This window comes from Apodemus sylvaticus, chromosome 6 (genome assembly GCF_947179515.1).
Source record: "Apodemus sylvaticus chromosome 6, mApoSyl1.1, whole genome shotgun sequence".
NCBI lineage: Eukaryota > Metazoa > Chordata > Mammalia > Rodentia > Muridae > Apodemus > Apodemus sylvaticus.
Window position 1 is genome coordinate 23551516 of NC_067477.1, and position 24953 is coordinate 23576468.

Consider the following 24953-nt stretch of genomic DNA (forward strand, 5'->3'; position numbering starts at 1 on the left):
CTGTGAGTGTGTAACATTTGGAGTTCTGGCGACTCTTCAGAGAGTATATAAATGCTAGAGCCCCAATAGAAGGTTGCGGTTGGCTGCGGTTTGTCAAGTAGTTGGATGTGAAGAGTCGATAAAAAGAAATGAGATATCCTGATAGCGAAGACCAAACTTGCCCTAAGGAAGTTGATGCCCCTAATCAGGACGAAGTAGTCTAATGATCTCGACGCCCCTTTCCTCCTCTCCTTTCGTCTGTCTCACCTGGAGTTAGGAGGGTGAAAGGGAGGAAGAGAGATGGAGAAGGTGGAAGAAGGAAAGAACCCGAAGTAGCCAAAATTCCAGCTACAGGGCCACATTTGTGGTCCACAGCAACAGCTCACCCTGCTATGATCGGGATCCTGGCACGGCAAGGCAGGAAGTCTAAAACCGGTACTGCCTTCTGTGGGCAAGAAGCACTGAGCTAAGGCTGGAAGGTGGGAAGAACATGGAAGCTTTTTTTCTGCCTCCTCGGTGGTTAATCACCAGAGAATGCAAAGACTACTCTGCATTTTCTGTGCTCTGGATAACGTCACTCCTCCTTTCTGCTTGCGTTCCCCCAGCCCTTAAAATCCCTTGGTGACCTACTTCCTACACTCCCCTCCCTCTGCCTGAATACCTACAGCAATCGCTGCCTCCTGACTCACAGCCCTGACTGATGCAAATGGTTCGTGTAGCTTCCACTGTGGGCTACTTCAGGGTTCTTAAAAAGCTTTTGAATTGTCTCATTTAAATTTTATAACAGTTCTGCAGGGCTGACAAGGCAGAGACCATTAAGACCATTTTTTATATGGAAACAAACCCAGACTAGAAGGAGCCTCAGAGCTCGTCTTGCATTTTCTACGAAACAGCGGGAATGTGTCTATGTTTTAGCTCATCATCTGCTATGTGAAAAGAGTGAACCAAAATTATCAGTTTTCAAATAGTTTTTCTTTTATTTCCACTGTAGTCCACAATAAGAAATATATTATATATCATTTCCTAAGCACTTACATCTGCATGTCCATAAAACACCAAAGATGAATTTTCAAGAAAATTAAGAAATATAGCACTCTAGTTTTATATATATATAACTTATTTTTAAGTTGCTCTTGGAGATCTACCACCCTGGTTTCATGGTCTAATTATTACTCAAGCAAGCAACATCAATCTCTTGAGCTTCAGTTTCCCCAGCTATCCAGCAGGAGCCAGAGGGCCTGGTGAGGTGACTCAGCACACAGATGGCTTTTCTCTGGGTCCCTGGCATCTGATTTGCCAGCAGCACTCCTCTTGCAAAGCGGTGCCATTGTTAAATAGAAGAGGGGCTTTCTTGATCATGTGCACTGTGCAGATACTATGTACTGTCTAGTTTCATTAATAATAATAATAATAATAAATGGTGGTTCTCTTTCTAATAGAAATAGAGTACCAGATTTCCTCACACTACTTTAAACAATATACAATTTGAGATGTATGGCATTTTCTTTTAATCTTTGCAATTTTTTCAATTAGTATTTTCAGGTTTCGGTTGTCCAAAGATAACTGAAACCACAGAAAAATGGAGCTCCCTCCAAAGAGGCACAGAGGCCTATTATATAAGGTTAGGAAAGAATTTAATCTAATTCTATGTCTGGGTTTAGCTCAGAGTTGATGCTAATTTTTTTTTTTTACCCCTGTGACCCAAGAGAAGACTCTATATCCTGCCTAGTACTAGATCACATTGAAAATGAAGAACAAGTTACAAAAATAATGTAGAGGTGTGGAGGATTAACGTGGTCATAATACCATAGCTCTGCTAGACACATCAGCCTTCCTCCATGGGCGAGAGACATACAATACAGGAAAGCTCACCTGGGAGATATTTGCCTTGAGGGACTGGAGCAGGAGAGGAAACAGCTCAGACTGGGAAAGGCTACCATACCTCAGTGTGGCAGCATATGTGTGAGGTATAAATGCTTGAAGTGGTTCCAAGCAGACACATACTAAATGTTCACTGGATTATACCCGTGACAGATCGGTAATAGGTGCTATGATGAGAACTGGATCAAGTACAGGACATTGGCAAGGCTGGCAGAATGACGGGGTGCCCCTGATGAGGCCACTCTGGGACAAGCGCATCTGCCACTTAGGAAGTAGCCTTGTGCCCACAGTGTGACTTAGTGCTAAACCAGAGCATAATAAGCCATCACTGGGCCGATGGATACTGACAGGTATACAGGCCATAACTGAGCTTTCATTCAAGTCATAGGAGGTCCCCAGGGCTAAAAAGCTAGTCCGATCCATAGCAGTTATGAGACAAATGACTGTAGAACTTAGACGGTAAAATTACTGAGGCAGCAGGTGGGGGCGTAACTGGTACATGGTGTGATGGGATATGTCTGCCAGAATTTAACAAAGTTTAGATCATCTGAATCTAATTGTGAGGCCATTTGCAAAATCAAGTTACTACAGAATATCTTTGAAAATGACTCATGTTCCTAGGAAGTGCTGTAGCACAAATGGTTATCTGCATTATCCCCGAAGGGTGTTCTGCTTGTCATGAAGAGAAGCTCGTGGAAGACCTGTCACATGTTATAAAACCCAGGTTAGTGATGGCTGCCCGCAGCAGTGGAAAAAAGGAACAGCAAACATGTTAGCCAAGCAGGCAGAGGAGGCTGCATCCTCTACCCTGGAATCTGACCATGATTGTCTAACCTGTCTCTGTTGAGAAAACCCAAGCCAGAGGCCACTGTTTGGACACAACCTACAACCTAAGGCCAACCACCCTCAGCCAAGATGACTCAAACTCAGGTCATCCTGATGTTCCGCCAAATGCTCAAATCACATACACAAAACATTGACTTTACTTTCTTGTTGGCATGGTGTGTGGAAATTACACCAATTAGCTATAGGCAAGTTGGCACAAACACCTGCTTGTGCTAAAAATAATAACACATCAGAGATGGCCATGAAATAGGTTGGCATGGTTCCTCTCTTAGACTTTACAGCACATGCTGTTGCTGCTTAAGAAAAACTTCCAACCTGGTGTGAAGTCTTCCAGATTGCAATCCGTCCATTTTATCACATGGTAGTTAGAAATGATTTCACCTGATCTGATTTTACTCTTGTCATCTTATTTCTAGTCCCATAATGCATGCACATGCATGTTCATGCATGATTTATACATGTAACCCAGTGTTTTAAGTCTAGCCAGAAAAGTTACTTTCCCCATCAGGTTTGTCCTGTATTACCTAAAATTACAATTCTTTGCTCCTCATTTTCCCTTAGTATGAATGTGTGTACCCACTTTTACATCCTGGGTCCTTCCGAATTAGCACAAGATCTAGTGCTTGTCCTTCTCATCTGCCACAATGTAAGTCACATAATCACAAGGATTTTCATATGTTTTATCTGTGGTTTTCAATCGGTGGGTTGCAACCCCTGTAGGGTTCACATATCAGATATTCTGCATACCATATCATATGAATTAGCTGGGTGGTAGTGGTGCATGCCTTTAATCTCAGCACTTGGGAGGCAGAGGCAGGTGGATTTCTGAGTTTGAGGCCAGCCTGGTCTACAAAGTGAGTTCCAGAGGTATACAGAAAAAAAACCTGTCTCGAAAAAACCAACCCCCCCCCCAAAAAAAAGAGTAGATATCATATGAATCATACGATTCTATTCTGCATACCATATATTTACACTAGGATTCATAACAGAAGCAAAATTACAGTAATGAAGTAGCAGCAAAATACTTTATACTTATAGTTAGGGGGTCATCACAACATGAGGAACTGTATTAAAGGGTCACACGGTATTAGGAAGGCTGAGAACCACTGTTTTACAGTATCCTCCTAGCCTAAACTAGACGTGAGCAATGGTAAATGAAATGTTGACCTGGTTAGTACCAGCTGCGAACCTGATAAACATAAAGTACTCTAATAAGAGGGAAGTTCAGCTTCCATCAGATTGGCACATCTATGGAACATTTTCGTACTTGCTGATTTATACAAAAGGGCCCAGGCCACTGTGGGCAATGCCATCCTTAGGCAGGTGGGCCTGTACCAGAAAGCAGACTGAACAAGCCATGGAGAGCAAGCCAGTAAGCAGCATTCTTTCATGGGCTCAGCTTCCGTATCTGCCTCCAGGTTCCTGCCTGAGTTCCTACTCTGGATTCCCTCAGTGATGAACTGTAACAGGGAAGCTGGAGGCTGAAATAAACCCTGTCTTCCCCAAGTTGTTTTTGGTCAGTGTTTTATCACAGCAACAAAAAAGCAAACTAGAAAAGGTGCTGGAAAACATGCTGTAACTCTAAGCCTCCAGGCAACAGAAAGGATAAGTGTGGGCAAAACAGGAGAAACATGAAAGGGAGATCATTCATCCCCACCCCCACCACCACTCCCGCTGCCTCCATGCTAGAAAAATATTGGCTGAGAGAATAAAAGAAAGTGAGGATAGCAGAGAGTCTGGTAAGTTCTGAGGAGCAGGGTTCATGCTCACTGGCAGAGCCTTGAGACCCTGGCAGGGCATGCATGATGCTGTATCTGTGCACAGAGGACCAAAATCAAGGTCTTTATCAAGTGTGTAACCCAAGAAAAAGCAGAGCCCCAGAGAGAGACACAGGATCTACCACGGGTGCTCCTGAAGCCCTCACCCACCCACACCTGACTGTCGGTGGGTCATTCTTGTGCAGACCTGGTGCACATCTTTACACTCGTTGAGTTTGTGATGACAGTGGCTGTGTCTCATGTGGTAGAAGACATTTCTAACCCTTCTATATGTCTGTTGGCTCTTATGTTTTTTCTGCAGGGGACCTAGACGCCATTGGAAACTTCCACTCTAACAGTCACACGATGGCTCTAGTTAAACTAAATAGATCTTAAGACAAAACCAAAAGTCATGAATATGGGAAAAGAGATGTAGGTGGATGGACATTGGTAAGATTAGGAGAGGCATAAGAGCTGGTAGTGGTAGGAGGTGAGTAACCAGAATGCATTATAAACATATATACAAATTCCAGAAAACTAACATAATCAACATATTCCATGTTAAGGAAAAAAAAGAATGATGGTTGCCTGACAGAAGAGAAGAGGTCTCAGGGGGTAATCTGTGTGAACAGGTTGCCCCCTCTGAAACCTTGCGACTTTTCTCCACAGAGCTGTTGGAGAAAGATCAAATTAGATTGAATTAGGTAAACATATAATTATGCCTCTCCTCTGCCAGACCCCAGACTTGCCTCATTTTATTCAATATGAAAGATAACCACTAATATTTTCTGGAATGAAATTAATTTTGAAAACATGTTGGTCATGCGCCTGGCTGAGAGTCCAGCTTTGCCCCCTGGAGTCTGGGATAAGCATTCCGTGTCCTCTGCTGACCTTGCATCTGCTTCTGTAGGGAAATTAGAGATGCATTAAGTGGCTGCACACAGCAGAATAATTGCCATGGCAACCAAAGGCCCATCACCTGAGCTTTCTTCCAAAATGATTATCAAGAGTGAATTGCAGATGGTCTCACAAAATGGAAGATGGAGAAAAATTCATATTCTCTCTCTCTCTCTCATTCCTCCCCACTCATGCTTTGATATCTGAGTTCTAAAAGTGTCTCACTCATGTCTCCTCTTTCTAAAATTATTCTAAATATGTTTTTTTCCCTTCTCAGAGTTGCTGTCTGACTCATGGATCCGGTGCTTGATGAGGTGAGGGACTGGGGTAAAATCAGCACACAGCAGTTCCCTGGGGGGTCAGCCCACATGTCTCACATTGGCAAGGCTGGCAGAAGGACTACGTGCCCTTGATGAGGCCACTTTGAGACAAACACACCTCTGCTCAGTTTAAGGGGACCCATGACCTTGTCAATTCTCTGTCTCAGATCAACTATAGCCAAGATTAAAAGAGCTGTCATGTCAGACTGTTTCTGGACTTGGGGACGTGTGAATGAATAAATGGTGACTTTCTGACCTCATCTTTATAGAGGATTGTTTTCCCTCGAATCCGTCATTTGATATAGAAAACAGTAAACATGAACTGACCTGAGATATGGTTCAGATGATGGGTTCTTTGGTTGCTATGGTGATTACTCAGCTATTAGTCAATGGTTCTTCTGTAACCCATTCCAATACATGAATAAACATAAAAGACCAACCATGTGTGCAGAAAGAAAATTTTTATTCCTGAGACTTCTCTCTCTCTCTCTCTCTCTCTCTCTCTCTCTCTCTCTCTCTCTCTCTCTCTCCCTCTCTCTCTCTCTCATACACACACACACACACTTACTTGTTTTGTTTCTGTTTTAAAACTGGGTTTCATTACATAGCTCACACCAGCCTTGAACCCAAAATCTTGCTTTGTCCCCTCAAGTATGAGATTGTAGTCAAGCACCACTATGCCTGGTTAGCAGTTGTATTTTAGACAACTAGCCCTCCATGAAAAGGTGCTCCAGAAGTCTCCATGCCACAATGCACACACCAAGGACTTCCCCATATGTAAATGAATGTCATAAGCTTTAGTGAAATGTGACAGGTTTGCTGAAAGTAGTAACAGCTTACTCTGGGAAGGAGAACTGGGCAGCAGTGAGGTTTTCTACCTACACAGGATTTATCACCCCCACCCCCACCCCCAGACTACTTCTATAACCTTGTTTTCCCAGTTTTCCCTATTTAAGAGACAGCTAGGAATCCTGTGGGTAACTGATGTGAAACTCTCAAACCTTGATTATTAAACAGTCTCACCGGCAGGAAAAGGTTAATTCCAGACTCTTTCATTTTAAGAAAACTTGGGATAACAATTTTTAGGGAGAAGACTTCCATTCCCCTGTGAAAGTTAAGTATAGTCTCCTCCTAGCTCAGCCCTGAAATTGTATAAGAAACGATTTTTTATAATTTCTAGTTTTCTCTGAGAGGCAATATAGGTTTTATGAAAAGTTTGCCTGAAGGGTATATGCATACACATTTCAGGGCGCAAGACTTCAAATCATTAAATATATGGTTATATTGGGCTGTGGGAAAGTAGATGGGATTGAATTAACTCTTTGACTTGAATTAAATCTATTTCCAATTATTCCCTGAAAAAGAGCGTGCTCATGGGCCAGTTATGTCTTATAGACAAAATTACTGTTTCTAAAAGACACAGATATTAAGTTATGAAATTTGAGGCTGGAAGCCGCATCACAGAGGCCCCATTCCTACTGCTACACTCATGGCTTCTGTATGGTCTCAACACCGCCAGGCTGCAGCCTTCCCTGGCGCTCTATCATGCTACCACACAGAGTGTGCTCACTGGGGTCAGCTGCCAATCATCTACGCTGGGCTCCACTCATGACTTTCAGCAGTTGGGTTTGACTTCCAAGTACACTGTAAGCTCGGTCTGGCTTTCTGTTTTATCGTTTTTGGGGAGGTGAGTTAGATAAAGGGCATGGTTTTAAATCATGGCAAGACATGCCCTCAACAGAAAGGCATCTTTGAATGAAATAATCACAGGTGGTTATTATTGTGTCATCAAACTCAGTGTCGCCGTAATGACTGTCACCTATGATTGTTCTTGTTCCCCATTTGTGTACCTTGCTCACAAATGTATGCATGTGAGGGGGGAGAGGTGTGCACATAGGCACAATAGAAGTGAACTGTTGAGTTTCCATTTTGGTTCTTAGCACTACATCTAACCTGAGTTTAGTGTAAGCGTAGCATCCCTCTGTCGCTGTCTTGTAATTCCTTGGACAATTCGCCCTACCAAACTCTTTACTCTTTTCCATTGTTCCGGCTGCTTCCTGATTTATTATTATGCTCCTGCACAGTCCCAAACCAGGAGGCAAAGGGCCTTTGCTTTGCCAAGGGTCCAAAGAGGTACAGTCCAGGTGTCCAGAGCCAGGATGTGCCCATGATCAGTGCACTGAGGTGGAAAGATGGCTATGCACAAGGGCATCTGGAATGGCTCAGAAACCTGTCTCCCCAGGTCAGTAACAGTGCTGGAGTGATTTCCTTGCATGGAAATAAGAAGAGGACAGGACAAAATTCTTGGTTCAGGCTCTTCCGGTTCTAAACACTGACTCCACAATCAGCTGTGTGTACTCCTTTAAATATGGACAAACATGGATTCTATCAGATGCTCTGTGGAAAGAAAGAAACCCTTGGGTCTCTGTGGATTTCCCTGGCTTTGACATGACTCATGACTGGGCTGGTCCTTTGCAGGCACCTCCCTCTGCTAACGTGCCTTCACTTCATGCTATTGCTGCCCCCAAACCTTGAGCCTATGTCATATTTGCCTGAAACCTTGGACCCCAGTTCTACACTAATTCCCACACACATATGACAGCCCTTATTCCTGCCATCACCGTTTTGTTACTTCCACACAGACCGAAGAGAAAAGTTGGTTTCTGGAGTGCAGAACATACTTCTTCTAGTTCAATAGCTCTCAACCTTCCTAACAGTTCCTCTCATTGCAGTGACCCTCAATTGTAAATTTATTTTTGGTGCTACTTCATAACTGTAACTTTGCTACTGTTGTGAATCATGATGTAAATATCTGACACGTGACCTCCCTGCTGCAAGAGGGGTTGTGACCCAAAGGTTGAGGACCACTGCTCTAAGGAGTCCTTTTGTTTCTTTCCTAAACCCTCCATGGCTCACAGTCATGTAGAAGTTGGGCCTGGTTCTTCCTCCCAGCTTCATGCTCCCAGAATAAGACTCAGACTCAAAATATATTAACAAAGACCTTGGCCATATAGCTAAGCACTTCTCTGACTAGATCCTAACTTAATATAACCCATTTATTTTGATCTACATTCTGTCACAGAGCTGGTTACCTGTGTTCAGGTACCATAGGTCTGTCTTGTCACATCTTCCTGGACGAATCTCTAGTGCCTGGCACTATCCCAGAATTCTTTCTGCCTCCTGGATGCTCCACCTAGCATGCATCATTTTATCTTTTTCCTATAGGCCACAGTTTATTTTTTTTTAATTGACAGGTGATGCATCCATACAATACACATGATATTCTCTTACACAACCACAATCTTGAGTCTCTAAATGATTCTTTGTCCATCAAGACCTGCTCCGGGCAGAGCAATATTTTTCCTATGCCACATGCAAAGAAGCTTTTCTCTCAACAATATTTGAAAGTTCTCTTCCAGGCATTACTGATCCGAATACAAGAGATGGGAGAGGCAGGCTTCCTTCAGATAGACAGAGCACTACTTCCCTGTGTTTGTACGCATCATCCCTGGATTGAGTGTCTAGCATCCTCCAGCATTCCTCTTTCCCTGAAACTTTAGCATGTGATGTTATTTGAACATAGGGTCTCTGCAGGTAAAATTAGTTAAGATGATTATATCATACTAAGATGTACCCCAATAAGTATTCATTTTCTGTTCCTATAACCAAATATCTAAAACTAGGTAAAGAAAAAAAGGCTCATTTATCTCATGATTTTGGAGGTCCCATTTGTTGGGCCTCTGGTGAGAACAATGTGGCTGTCTAACAGCATGGCGGATTGTATCATGGTGGGCACACATGGTAAATGCAATGTCAAAGGGTCTCAAATAATATAGGGAAAGGGTATCAGTATTAAATATAGCCTTCTACTGAGAATACCTCTTACATAATAAGCAAAGGTATTAATATGACACCGAAAGAGCTTATATGACTTCCAGGCAGGAAAGACCCTGATAGAAATGTTCTCTGACTCTTCTCCAGGGTCACAGCTACTTAACTCTGGCTTGCAATCCTAGCATGCATCATCCTGTGATAGAACAAGAGTAGTACTGTGCAGTCAGAACAGGAATATGCTGAGAAAGAATGAATTAGATTCATGGCCTATGCTACTTCCACATGCATGTCTGTTCCAGGAGGGAGAATGATGCACATGTTCGACCACATGAATATCAATTGCCCTGTATTAAAGCAGAGAAAAGATTTTAATTTTCCCAGTGGTATTTACATAGCAACCTTCCTATCTCTAGATAAATGCCTAATTTCAAAAGAAGGGGGAAAATGATCCTCTTTGTCATTCATACACCTACTCAAGGCACACACACACACACACACACACAACCTCCACACAGCCTCAAAGGTGTCATCTGCCTGGCACCATGTGGGCAGCAAGGGATGTGGGAGCCATGCCAGCACAGAGTGTCTCCAAACACTTCCCCATCCTCCCACAGCCTTCCAAAAACACAGTGTTGATTTTACAGCTTGAAAATGTAATTAACACTTTTACTTAGGGGAGATTTGACCTTGAAGAATTTTAGCAGGACATGCTAGAAACGGTCTCAAATCCCAATGAGCCACGGCCTTACCCAAACGGTATTCCAAGAGAAGCCACACTCTTTTGGACTCCCAGGAGCCTGGAAATGAATACAGGCTTAGGCCAACCTTTCTTTGTAGTCATCCCCAGCCTGCTCCACTCCAAGACTTAAAAGTTAATTCCTACTCCACACAGCACTAAACAGCCCCATAGTGAAAGTTTGGAAAAGTTATTTGAACAATTAGGTTCTGTCTTTGTTTGGTTTCTATTGCTATGATAAAGACACCATGACCAAAAGCAAATGAAATGAGATTACTTCAGTTTACAGTCCATCACGAAAGGAAGTCAGGGCAGGAACTCAAAGAAGAAGCCTGGAGACAAGAACTGAAGAAGTGACCATGGAGGACGGTTGCTTACTGCCTTCCTTCTCCAGGCCTGCACAGCCTGCCTTCTTATACAGCTTCTGCCAATTTGCCCAGAGGTGGCACCACACATAGTGGGCGGGGCCTTCCTACATTAATCATTAATGAAGAAAGTGGCTACCAAGTCACTTTCAGGCCATCTGAGGGAGGCATTTTCTCCATTGAGGTCTCTTTTCCCAGATATCTATACCTTGTATCAAGTTGAATAAAACAAAACAAAAACAAAACCACCAAGACAGGTTCCACAACTTTCTGTGATGATAACTTTGCTGTTGAGGCTCTAGATGTGTCTTTGGAAGGCATGGTGTGCATTTAGGGGTGACATGACACATATCTTGTTCCCAAATCTCCTTCCTGTAAATCTCTCTCTCAGAAGCCTGTCACAACACCTTGGGTCTTACGTGAAAACGCGAAAATCTTTTACTTGAAAGGAAGAAATAAAATTATCATGATTAGATAGTAAGTTGGCATGGTCATTGGGGAAAGAAACAGACCAGGCAAATTTCGGAACAGAAGCTGTTGCTGGGTAGTGCTTGGGTAGGAAGCTGGGTCCTGGTGTTCAAAATCAAAAGCTGGTCCCATGTGAGAGAACCATCATGAGGTACAGCAAGGTCAAAGAAAGAGGCAGACAAACCCAGGGATGCATACTCTATTGGGCACATAGGTAAAGAAATGTGTCTTGGATAGCAAAACAGGTGAATGAATGCTCATGAACTGGATCAGAATGGGGAAGATAGAATGGCCAGCATAGGACTTCATCCAAGCCAAAGGGAGCTGATTTATCTCCAGCTAATTAATACCAAGGACACTGGACACATTCCCGGTGCTGATGGGTCTAGAATCTTTGTCATAAAATTCTACAACCACACTATTTATAGCTGCTGGGGAGCTATGAGGAGAAAGTTTGCCAGAGTCACTGGGTGTGGTCATGGTCCTTATGACAAGATGGCTGCAATCAGGTCAAGTTGAAGCCTCACACTTGTACAAGGGGAAAAGTGGGTAGGCAAACCAATAGGGCAGAGGGAGATCAGAACTTGTTTCTTCTGCTTACAGCTGAAGCATGGGGACACCCCGGGGAAAAACACAAGCTAAAATATTGGCCCCTGTCCCAGAACAGCTGCTATATATGACGATGTGAGAAACTCATGTTTTATGTTAAAACAAATACAGATTTTTCTTTGGGGTTAATTGCAAGATTCACACAGTTATTTTAAGTAGGAAAAAAAGCAGAAGACTCCAGCTTCAAATTTCAAGCATATAGTGGAGTCTTTGAATGGTGACCTGGATGCCTCATATTTTTTTCAGTTGTCCTCACCTGCTCCTGCTAATAAAGATTGCTGGCAACCTAAGAGAGATTCTTTTTAATGAGCTTCAAGGATGTAACACTAGGAAGCCTTGTCACGATGATCAGAAAACAGTACTAAGAATATGAGGTCTTTGCACTCAAAGACCTTGAGGGTGTCTCTTGCCCCATTTGGAATTCTGTCAAGGACTCTCAGAACCAGAATGGCACCACTCTAAGGACTGGTGAGTCAGAATGCGGAACTGAGAAGACAGACCATCCATGTCTATGGCAGCATCAGCATCAGCATCAGCCACTTCCTTTGCAAACTGACACATGTGCTTGAGGCTCATTCCCTTGCTCCATGTAATGTGCCTAAGGCATGGCCAGGATTATTGGATAAGACTGATCCCAAGATCTCTTTCCTGGCTAGTTTAATAAGCACAGCTTCAACTTGGGAACCATAGAGATACCTAATAGCTTCGTGAAATTATATGCATCAGGTGCATGGTACCTATTAATCACTCACTATCATGATGCTCTCTTTCTGCAAATATCTCACAAAGGTGCCAAAAGATGGATTGGAGGCTTTAAAGCCCTCTTTTAGGGAGTCGAAGGCATGTATTGGACTGAACAGGAAACATTGAGGTTGTATTGATATAGCATCTTTTTAACAGTTACAGGGATACGTAGGTTATCTCTACTTCTTCCTGAAGGAGCTTCAATGGTGTCTTTTAAGGGATTTGGAAGTGAAAGTGCTTTTAGAAACCATTTAGCAAAGTGGTTCTCATCTTCAACACCTGTCAGAATGTCTACAGCCCTACATATTACTTTAAATATTATAATAAACACTGTAGGAGAGAAAGGGGCAGCATGGGATAAATATTAGTATTTTCTTCCTCCACGATTCCCAATGAAATATAAAAACACCGCACAACTAGCTGTCCTGCATGTGTAGACAGACAACAATCTTGTTGGGAAAACTATTTGTTGCAAGCCATAATTAATGAGGCACCATCTGTGAGAGGCAATATTCCTTGCATAAGCTGTGACTAACCAAAGTTCTTATGCTTTTTAACCAGATGGGAGAGAGAAAAGGGTGTAACAAAGCAGAAATGTGGTGTGAATTATCTGATCAATAACATATGCAATGTAGTTAAATTTTTATTTTATTATCTGACATATAGGTTAATTTCTCCACTGTTCTTAGAAAACTTGATTTAAAATTTATATCCAACTTTGAAGTCTTCCACTTGGTTTGTTTTAAATTTTTTAGTCTCTGTCTCTCCCCACCCCTTGCTGTCTCTGTCTCTGTCTGTCTCTCTCTGTGTGTGTGTTTGTCTATCACTCTCTCTGTGTGTTTGTAAGTTTGTCCATCACTCGTTTTGAGTTCATTTTTGTCAAAATATGAACCTGCTGGCATTTGGGGCATACACTGGTTAAAAACTAGTAGTACATAATTTCAAGGAAACTTAAAATAGTGGTTTGAGTTATAAGGTTAATGGGCTTTTAAAACCAATGTACATCATCAAAGACAAAGGAAATAAAAACTTGTGAAAAGTGAAAAAAGTGTTTTAGATACCGATTTATTTAAGTACAATATATAATACAAAGTTTCTGATAAAAATAGTTTAAAATACAATTTTTAACATTCTAATTAAAGTACTTGTGATAGAAGCACAATTATTAGCCATAAAAATAAAAAATTTAAAGCAGATTTATAGCTTCTTAATTTTTAATAATAGCTAATGCTTAAAGACTTTTTTTTTGCTTAAAGAGTTTTACAATACATATTTATAAAAAAATGAGGTTCATGAAAATGTTTAACAACTATATACAAATATCTACCATGCATTGTGAGAGATTTCATCTCCTTAGAAATGTTGGAGCCACCTGGGCATGATGGCACCTGTCTGTAACCCCAGCTCTCAGGAGGCTGAGGCAGGGGATTTTAATTCATGACCAGCCTATACTAACTACTATAGTACGCATGTGCAGCTAATTGAGTTAGACTCAGAAAATCAAACATTGTGTTTCCTTTCTAACCTGTGGCTTCTAGATCTTACTCAGATACCTAAAATCTTGTCCATACAGGTGACATGAAAGTGGCTAGGCATCAAAGGAGACTAATGGGGGAGGAGGCATGGGGACTAATGGGGGAGGGGCATGGGGACTAATGGGGTAGGGGAATGGGGACTAGTGGGGGAGGGGCATGGGGGCTGGTGGGGGAGGGGCATGGGGGCTGGTGGGGGAGGGGCATGGCAGGAGGGCGCCCAGCACATATGACATTCTTCTTTGAAAATGTCTGTATCTGATAAATTTTTTAATTGATAAAGTAAAACTAGGAAATGCTTACATCCTATTTTTATGGAATTACCTTATAAAACAACAGAGTTCCTATAACAGGGTCTGGTTTACAGTCTTGTAGGATGCCTGCCTTATGAGGTCTGCAGCACACTATTGATACACCCGCACTCAGTGCGTTCTCTGCCCTGTGTGCAGGCCCTTCAGGGAGACATGTCTGGTCCAAGGACTGATCAGAGCATAGCAAAGTGCTGCTTTAGCTGCTTGATTAAGTGCTGCGTGTCCACGTGCTCAGGAAATGCGGCTTCAGACTTCTGAGCCGCAACGTAGCTTCTCTGCAGATCTCCAATCTGGAAGAGATACCAGGTCATGGACCCGAATAAGATTTCTGTGTTGGAAAACTGTGAAGGGTTCTTAAAAATAAACCACAGTTTAGAACCACCTCATCTACATTAGAAATCCATCATGGGAAAAAAAACAAACGAGGACAATAAAATTATATGATGTGTGCTCTGTTATAGTTGTTTAATTATGAATCAGAAACCCTGTCACTGATAGTACTCAAAGTTATAAAAGAGAATTTGCACACCTAAAGACCCAGCTTGATGTAGCTAGAATAAATCTATCCAACAGATAGATTAACTTAAGATGTAAGATATGCTCTGAGAGGTTCCAGATGATACTAAACACAATAACACTGGGAAGATAGTTGATTTTGAAGTTTATAAAAGGATATCTCTAATGTTCAATTAATTCTGTTTTAAGTCCAGTCCCAAAGAAAAATATCTACCTTCATTCATGTATATACTTCTGAAAAGACAGAAAATTATTAGTGTATCAAAAAAAATCTATATGATTCAACTCTGATGGATTTTTCACAACATTTATGTATTTCAGATTGAAAAGGTTGCCTTTTAAAATCATAACATTTCAACGCAATTATTTTACAGTAATTGTAAAATTACTACCTTATATGAATCCTTTGAGGTAAGAGTCATTAAAGCTCACTGACCTTCCTGGAAGAGGTGCCTGGGAACTGCGTGCCAGCCGTGGGGGATGGATGGTGCCCTGGGAACTGGGTGTCAGTGTGGGAGCTCAGGGTGCCACGTGGCTCTAGCGTGTGTCTTTGTTTTGGATTTTTTCAGAGTGATTTTTTTTATTATTTTTTATTATGTGCAGGTGTGAGTGAGTGTGTATGTGTTTGTGACTGCAGGTACTGTCAAAGTCAGAGACACAGAGCCTCCTGGAGCTGGAGTTACAGGCCATTGGGAGCCTGCCGTGGACACTGGGAGCCAAATTCCTGGACCTTTGGAAGAGCATCAAGTGCTCTGAGCCATCACCTAAAGGCCCTGCTGTCTGGGTTTGGTTGAGATGGGTCCTTGCTGGTCTAGCTTTGAACTAGCGGCCCTGCCTTAGTCTCCAGTGTCTAGGGTTGTCCAGACTTGTATCTCCATCCCAGCTTCCAGAGGCCTTGAAACTGCTGTGCGTCTCAGGTTCCACAAGAACTCAAGCATCATGAGGTACAAGCTTTTGTCTGTTTCATTCATTGCTGCGTCTTCTCTGCAGACCACAGGGCTTAGTACAGACAGGCTCAAGTGAAAAACACCACTGGGGTTTTGGAGGGAATTCCAGAAGGCAGGTGTAGCACCTCCAATAGGAGCTGGTTCTTAGCAATTTTCCCTAAAACTGTGAGACAAGTGAGAGCTTCTTCCATTTTCAAAACTGACATGTGTGGATAGTTTCGCAGTCGGGCTATTAAAACATCATGCTTAAGTCTTTGGTCAATAAGACCCCGTATTTACATTACAAACATTTGAACTGTTTATTAATCCTCAAGACAGACTTGGTTTCACAGTAAAGTGGAGACATCCTGGCTCCTTTGTTCATGTCTTATTAAAAACAGCTCAGTCCCCAAACATGGGGCTCACGCCTTTAATCCCAGCACTCTGAAGGCAGAGGCAGGAGGATGTCTGAGAGTGTGAGACCAGCAGCCTGGTCTACAGAATGAGTTCTAGAGTAACTAAGGCTAGCCTCAAGAAAAACAAAACCAAAAACAGCTCAGCCTTCCTGTTGGCTCCTGGACATTAAATGACTGGAAACAGAATATTAACAGTTACCCTTCCCCCATATTATTCATAACTAAACAGTATTCATGATTGTTAATTCATAACCATCTTGAGGAAGGTGTGGTGGAAATGCGATCTATAGATAACAAACAGGATTCCCTTGCTGTAAAAGTCGATTACAAATCCTTCCTGAACCAGGAATTATCTAACAAGTGTTTCTTTAGTGATTAAATGTGGTATTTTAAAATACAGAGATTTCTTCTGCAATTTATACTGGAGTTTTAGTCAATACCCAGTGATAAAGTTTATTACATAATCTCCTGAAGTGAAGATATTTGCGATAAAGATTTTTAAAAAGTCATTTCTTTCAGATTTAAAAAAAAATCAACCTTCTGTTCAGAAAGATAAGGTTTAAAGTGCTGTATTCAATCTGTATTTTTTAAACCAAGAAAGATCAAGAATGTGTCAGCTGATAAATTAATAAAGGAAGAAAATACCTTATCAGAGACTGTTGCGAAATTAAAATGCGGCTCGTACATATGGGGTGCTAAAGACGATGCAGTTTGTAAGAGCGCCCGTGCCTATGGGGAAGAAGAAGACAAGGCAGACGTGTAAGTGCCCGGCAGCACAGTGTCTGTGATGTCTTTCCGTTAAAACAGAAAACCTGGCCCAGGACCTTGAAATGATCCTGTGGAAGTATGGATGACATTCTCAGGAAATACAATGATGTAATGAACACAGCTTACTACAGACACACCAGCAAAATTATAGCAGCAATGCACACATCAAGAGAGAATAAGAGAAGTGAAGTTTTAGAGTAGATGTAAGTTATTTGAGAAGCAGTGCCTCATTAAGTTTGCACTTCGCTATGATACACAATTTGAACTATAATCTTCTCGATACTTAAAACAAGTCTTCTTGACTAAAGCCTTGTTGTTGGTGATCGACTCAGGAGGCTCTGGTTATCAACTCCCTAATAACGACTTAAAAAGGATACATGTCCAAGTGCACAGTCCTGTACAGGTTGAGGGCAAGAAAGCACTTATTATCCTGCTGATCGGTTTGCTAAGTGAAATGGCAACAGAAAGTGACAATGTCCTAGGCAGGGTTCCTATTGCTGGGATAAAATGCCATGACCAAAAGCAAACTGGGGAGGACAGGATTTAGTTGGCTCAGACTTCCACAGGCTAGTCCATTACAAAAGGAAGTCAGGACAGGAACTCAAGCAGGGCAGAGACCTGGAGGCAGGAGCTGATGATGGGCGTGGAGGAATGTTCTTACCGGCCTGCTCCCCATGGCTCGCTCAGCCTGCCTTCTTATAGAACCCAGGACCACCAGCCCAGGGACAGGGACATCACCACACACAATGGACTGGGCCTCCCCCACCAATCATCAGTCAAGAAGATGACCCGAAGCTGACCTTATGGAGGCATTTTCCTAATTGAGGCTCCCTCCTTTCAGTTGACTCCAGCTTTTGTCGAGTTGACATAAAACTAGCCAGCTCGAGTACTCAATGTATAACAATTAAGATTACATTTCATAGGATCATGTTTTGCAGAGACTGTGGAATAAGAGGAGATCTTAGGTGTGCACTGCAATTCATACAGAGCCACTGGACAACCCTCCCCAAGCTGTAAACTTGTATCCATGACCTTAAGGACAAATCCATCCCTTTTTTTTTTTAATGGAAAAAAAGAAAAAAATCATATAATCCAAGAGAAACTAGATTTTGCAAGGTGAATATTAAACTTTTAAACACACCTGAAATCAGTGGACTCATCAGATGGCTCAAGAGGGAAGGACACTTGCTACCTGGTAAGCTGAGCTTGATTCCCAGAACCCAGAGGGTAGAAGAGAAGGAAAGGGAGAACTAGCTCCTGTGTGTCCTCTGACCTCTACGTGTGTGCCATGAATGTGTACATTCTTGAGCATATCACACACACACACACACACACACACACACACACACACACACACTGCTTCACAGAATTACTACAGATGCATGCTGCAGTGGTGTGCTGGGGATCTCCACCTGGTTTCTCATGCTTAAATGCAAACACTTTACTAATGGAGCCGTCTCTCCAGCATCCCCCGCCCCCCTCCCAGGAACACTGTCTTAGACTTCCCACACAACAGTGCTGTTTCTGGTGCAGAGAACGCAGAAGTTACATAACAAATGAGGTCTCTGCTTTCAAGCAGCCGACAATCTCTGTTTTCCACACACCAATATCTGGTAAAATGAGAAGAACACAGCAAGCAGTGTACTGGGCCATGAGAGCTTTAGTGCCGAAGGGGATTTTGCTTAGACTGATATTTGGATGGTTTTTCTAAGGCGATGGCACTTAAGACCCAAGTGATGAAAACAAACTTGTCCTTGAAAGACCCAGGAGACACTGCACAAGCCTGCAGGGAGACAAAGCACTGTGTTTGTGGGGCGGCAGGATAGCTTATGTACCTGAAGTCAGTGTGGAAAGGGCACAGGGATGTGGTCTCAAAGGTAGAGACCAGAATATAGGGGCACACAGGCCTCAGCGGGAAGCCTGGGCTTTAGTCCCGATGTAAACAGATGGAATTGGAGGATTTTAGCAAAGCAGTAATAAAATAATACTGTTTTATAACAAAATCCATTAGGCTATTCATAGGAGGATGTGCTACTGTAAAAGTCACTTTTACTTGCTAGGTAACTGTCATCTCAGAGGTTTACTGCTGAATAAGCTCACCCTTTCCTAGTTCTTTCTGAACTCTGGCTGGCTGGTTCAACTCAGACGTTCTCAAACTCCTCTCTTAGTTGACCTATTCAATTGGGCTTCTCTCACTGAACTGCTCTGCTTGGCCTCAACCTAACTCTGGCAATTTGTTCTAATCTTCTGGCTCCTTCTCAGTCTCTGGCTTCAGTTGCCTCTGCTGACCTGCCCTGAACTGCAAGAACTCAGGAACAAGTTCACCTCTGCTCACTGCAGTCACTGCACTGACCCCAACTGACTGTTTAAATAGCTCTTCTCCTGAGAGTCAGGGATATCCTACCTCTGACTCATTCTGTCAAATCTTTCTCTGATAGGTTTGAACTAAAGGATTCCAGCCAGAGGGATTACTAGGGTGTGTACTAGTGTGTCTGCATTCTAGTCAGATCACACTGACCTAGAAGGTCTTTGGATGTGATCAGTGTTGCTGGATTACAATTCCTCTACATACCTCTGCTTTATTCACTCACTCATTCATTCATTCATTCACTTGCTCACTCATCAAGTCATTCAGTATCTCCCTGGTAATGGGGTGGGAGGGGTCATAGCTCAGTTGGTAAAATGTTCCCCACAGGGATGTGCGTGTAGAAGGTAGACCAGCTCTGAGGCACCTGGGAGAGTGCAGGAAAGAGATGAACATGGGCTAGAGAAGAGGGACCATGTTGAGTTAGGGCTGACAGGGCTTCTGAATACTCTGGGTGCAGGGGGGGCAGAGAAGAAAGAAGAAAAGACTGGTTGGAAAGGTAGCCACTCAGGTGCTGACAGGAACAGAGAGGTGAAGTGATTTGGCCGAGGCCACACAGCTAATACTTGAGAGAGCTGGGATTCAGGCCCAGGCCTGTGAGACTCTAGAGCTAGTAGCATAACACATAAAATGACAGCCAAGCTTTCCTTTGAAGGAAGCCAACTGTCCTCTGTGACGGTGGCAGTTCCGACCTGTTCAATGTGACCCTTGCGCATCTCCAGCACGGCTAGGTTGTTGTAGGCCTCGGCGTGGTGGTTGTTGTGGACCAGGGCCAGCCTGAAGCACTGATGGGCTAAGTTGGTATCTCCTATCCCCTGCAAAGAAAAAGCACGTGTTTATACACACACACACACACACACACACACACACACACACACACACACACGAAGCCACGCCCTTCCCACTGCCACAGCCTCCCTCATTTTGCGTGAGACATTTCCTAGCTACATGGAGAGAACAAGCACCAATCATGGCAGCCAAGTGTGGGTGCGTGGATTTAACTTGAGGATATAAAATGACTCCCACAAACGTCTAAGTTGTCAGTTGGATTTATGAGATCTGAGAATCTCTTCACAGGAGCTTATGGTGACTTTATCCATAATGGGAAGCATACATACAACATACCACAGCAATGTGCCCCAGGTTGTACCAGACGTCAGCTGCCTCCTCTTCGTTTTCAGCCAGGGACAGGGCCCGTTCAAACGAGGTAAGAGTCATATCATACTGCTGGGCATAGAAGCAGCACAGCCCCAGGTTGTTGAAAAGCTGGCAGTTATAAACCCCCATCTGCAAGAGGCGCCTTTTCAGGGAGGAACACAAAATTTGCTCTCAGACTAACTATAAATGGAAACATGTTTTTCAAAGTTAGAAGTGAATTCATCTAAGAACTTTAGGACCCCTAAAGAACATTAACACAAACATATCAGGAAATGTTCAAAGCAATGCTTACGACTGGTCACAGGATGTGTGTCCAGGGACAAGATTGGAAAAGTATTTGTTTGATTGTTTGTACTTCAAAAGCTTTATTAGAAAGCTGGGAGAGGAATGGCCACAGAGAGTCAAGTTCACGCGTGTTACAGAGGCCTCAGAGTCTGCAGGGAATTCCCTGAGGCCTGATCCAGCCTGAGGAGCATGCCCCCCCCCCCCCCCCCCCCCCCCCCCCCCCCCCCCCCGTTTACCACTAGGCCTGCAGTTGCACCCTGGAGTCTGCTGTCTGGGCTGCAAGGAACAGATCAGCCAGAGGTCTGCCACAGGAGATGTCTCTGCAGGTGGCTCTCAGTGTTCCCCACTAGCTTTCCCACGGCAGCTCAAGAGCCCCACTTGGCTTCTACACATCATTAATCCCAGAGTTCACACACACAGAGGAGAAGGCAGCCCAGTGACTGTGAGAAGCCGGTGACCCACTTTGGGGACAGAGCACTGCCGCCTGCATGTGTGCTGGAGGGCACCTCTGTATTTTATGTTCTCGGCATGTGTCTGGGAAGGGCTTGTCAGCTGCCAGTCTGCTCCTATGTGTTACAAGGGCTGAAGCCACTGGGTAAAAATGAACTTCAGGGGCCAGAGGGACGGCTTAGTAGGTAAAGCTGTCTGTCTGTCTCCAAGCCTGAGGGCCTGTGTTGGGTCCCTGGGACTCACATCTTTCAAACTTCACAGTATGGCATGGTGCATACACCTTATCCAGGCCTACACACAAATAAATAGTGGATGTTTGAAAATGCATTTTAGAAGCCTCATGCAGGATAAAATAAGTATGTGATTAAACAGAACCAGAGACCACAATTTTCTTAGACTTGGAAAGAGCTGAAATACCTCACAAAGAGGTGACCCTGTTTTAAGTCCTCCTCCTCAAGGTTCTGAACACAGAGAAACTGCAAATCCCTTTCTGTTTCAGCCTCGCCTCTTTAGGTTTTGTGGTATTCAGAGGCAGGGACAAGAATTAGTTTAAGTAGCTATTTAGCTTCTGTTGTTTCTTGATGACGAGCAGGCACCCACCCTGAACTAAAATGTGAGCTTGGCCCTGCAGGCATGTTTCTCCAGGGCGCCAGCCCACACACCCCCGGAGTACTGAATACCACTCAGATCCTCAGAGAGCAGCTGAGATGCAGTTCCTAGACTTATATACACTGGTGGCCTATGGAGAATGCATAATTCTGCATTTTTGTTTCACCCCCCTCAACCTCCACTGTTTCACCAACTATTTCTGCGGATGCAGTGTAAGGCCCACCTGTAAAACCTGAGGGCAACTTCCGGCTGGTCAGAATAAAAGTGGTTGCTTCCAATGCAGGCAATGGCTTCCACGTGAGTATTGTCTTGTTTGAGAACTTCTTTGTAGTATTCTGCTGCAGATGAACTATTGTTCATCTCCTGTCCCCCATCCAGAGAGAAGAGCGACATGTTAGTAACACTGGACAAGGACCTGCTTTTCCTTTTTAATGACCAATTTAAGTTCATTCATTCAACAAATATTTATTATTTCCAGTCAGCCATATGTCTGACTCTGTTCTAGATGGCAGGGACAAAATACAAACGAAAGCATGAAGTCATCACTCCCCAAGGAGGTGACAGCTGGTGGAGAAGACAAACAAATGAGTCAGTATGGGACATAATGTCAGGGAAGGGTATGTGATGTAAAGAAAGAGGGTAGGGTGAGCAGAGCAAGGGAGCCAGGGCTGCTTGTTAATGGTCACCTTGGAAGAGGCCGTGTCTGACAGAGATGCAAATGAAATGAGATGTTGGAGCCAGCATCTGTGGGGACAGTATCACTTGGCAGAGAGACCAAACCACACAAGCCTAAAATGAAAACATTTACAAGAAGCATTCCCAAGTAAGCCCGGAAAGGAGGTAGTGCCCAGGAGACCAGAGAGGCAGCTGAGGCCCTATAACCTGAGAAAAGGGACAGTGCCCAGAGGCACAGCACAATGAGACTGCATCGTGTTTAAGAAATCCCCTGGTGGCTGACTTAGGGCATTCCAGATATGGAAGACAAGACATAAGAAGAACCTGGTCTAGGAAAGAAACAAAAGCAACCCAGCCCAAGTTTAGAAATACATAATAGGTAAAAACCAAAGGAGCCTCTGTAGCTAATGTATACATTTATAAAAATGGTAGTGATCCCCCAACTCATTCTATGAAGCCACAATAATGTTTATACCTAAACCAAACAGACCAAACAAGGATGGAGAACTTCAGACCAATCTCCCTTATGAACATTGATGCAAAAACACTGAACAAAATCCTGGCCAACCGAATCCAAGAATGCATCAAAACTATAATTCAGCATGGTCAGGTAGGCTTCATCCCAGGGATGCAGGGATGGTTCAATATACGGAAATCTGTCAATGTAATCCACTACATAAACAAACTAAAGGAAAAAAAACCACATGGTCATTTCATTAGATGCTGAAAAGGCTTTTGACAAAATCTAGCATCCCTTCATTATAAAAGTCTTGGAGAGATCGGGAATCCAAGGCCCATACCTAAACAAAATGAAAGCAATATACTGCAAACCGGTAGCCAACATCAAGTTAAATGGAGAGAAACTTGAAGCAATTCCACTAAAATCGGGGACCAGACAAGGCTGCCCACTCTCTCCCTATCTATTCAATATAGTACTTGTCCTAGCCAGAGCAATCAGGCAGCAAAAGGAGGTCAAAGGTATACAAATTGGAAAGGAAGAAGTCAAAATATCACTATTTGCAGATGATATGATAGTATACTTAAGTAACCCCAAGACTTCCACCAGAGAACTTCTAAAGCTGATAAACAACTTCAGCAAAGTGGCTGGATATAAAATTAACTCAAGCAAATCGGTAGCTTTCCTCTACTCAAAGGATAAACAAGAGGAGAAAGAAATTAGGGAAACGACACTCTTCACAATAGTCTCAAACAATATGTCATACCTAAGTGTGACCCTAATGAAGCAAGTGAAAGATGCCTCTGAAGAAAGAAATTAGAAGAAAGTCTCAGAAGGTAGAAAGATCTCTCATGTTCATGGATTGGCAGGATCAATAGAGTAAAAATGGCCACCTTGCCGAAAGCAATCTACGGATTCAATGCAATCCCCATCAAAATCCCAAATCAATTTTTCATAGATCTAGAAAGAGCAATTCTCAAATTCATATGGTCACTTGATATTTGGCAAAGGAGCTAAAAACATCCAGTGGGGAAAAAAGACAGCATTTCTATCAAATGGTGCTGGATCAAGTGGAGGTCTGCACGCAGAAAAATGCAAATCGACCCATTCTTATCTACTTGTACAAAGCTCAAGTCCAAGTAGATCAAGGATCTACACATAAAACCAGACACACTGAAGCTTATAGAGGAGAAAGTGGGGACGAATCTTGAATACATGGGCACAAGGGAAAAGTTACTGAACAGAACACCAATGACTTATGCTCTAAGAACAAGAATTGACAAACGGGACCTCATAAAATGCAAAGCTTCTGTAAGGCAAAGGACACAGTCAATAGGACAAAACGGCAACCAACAAATTGGGAAAAGATCTTTACTAACCCTATATCTGATACAGGGCTAATATCCAATGTATACAAAGAACTCAAGAAATTAGTCTCCAGAGAGTCAAATAACCCTATTAAAAATTGGGGTACAGAGCTAAACAGGGAATTCTCAACTGAGGAAACTCAAATGGCCCTAAAGCACCTAAAGAAATGTTCAACATCCTTAGTTATTAGGGAAATGCAAATCAAAACAACACTGAGATTCTACCTTACACCAGTCAGAATGGCTAAGATGAAAAACTCAGGGTACAGCAGTTGCTGGAGAGGATGTGGAGAAAGAAGAACACTTCTCTATTGCTAGTGGGGTTGCAGGCTGGTAAAACCACTCTGGAAATCAGTTTGGCAATTCCTCAGAAAATTAGGCATAGTACTACCTGCTGACCCAGCTATACCACTCCTGAGCATATACCCAGAAGATGCTCCTACATGTAATAAGGACACATGCTCCACTATGTTCATTGCTGCCTTATTTATTATAGCCGGAAAGCTGGAAAGAACCCAGATATCCCTCAACAGAGGAATGGATACAGAAACTGTGGTATATATACACAATGGAGTACTATTCAGCTATTAAAAAACAATGAATTTATGAAATTCTTAGGCAAATGGATGGAACTAGAAAGTGTCATCCTGAGCGAGGTATCCCAGTCACAAAGGATCACACA

At 43.0% G+C, this 24953-nt stretch overlaps 1 protein-coding gene across 1 annotated transcript in view; it reads right to left on the reverse strand.

Annotated features, from left to right (window-relative positions):
- Positions 1–14168: 14168 nt before the first annotated feature.
- Positions 14169–24953, reverse strand: part of Ttc8 (tetratricopeptide repeat domain 8) — a 56752-nt gene continuing 45967 nt past the window's right edge. The window contains exons 10-14 of the mRNA XM_052185271.1: positions 21996–22135; positions 20396–20570; positions 19963–20085; positions 16783–16866; positions 14169–14569 (exon numbers count right to left, since the gene is read on the reverse strand). Of these exons, the coding sequence (XP_052041231.1) occupies positions 14453–14569; positions 16783–16866; positions 19963–20085; positions 20396–20570; positions 21996–22135 (639 nt within the window). The 3' untranslated portion in view covers positions 14169–14452. The remainder of the gene's footprint in view (positions 14570–16782; positions 16867–19962; positions 20086–20395; positions 20571–21995; positions 22136–24953) is intronic.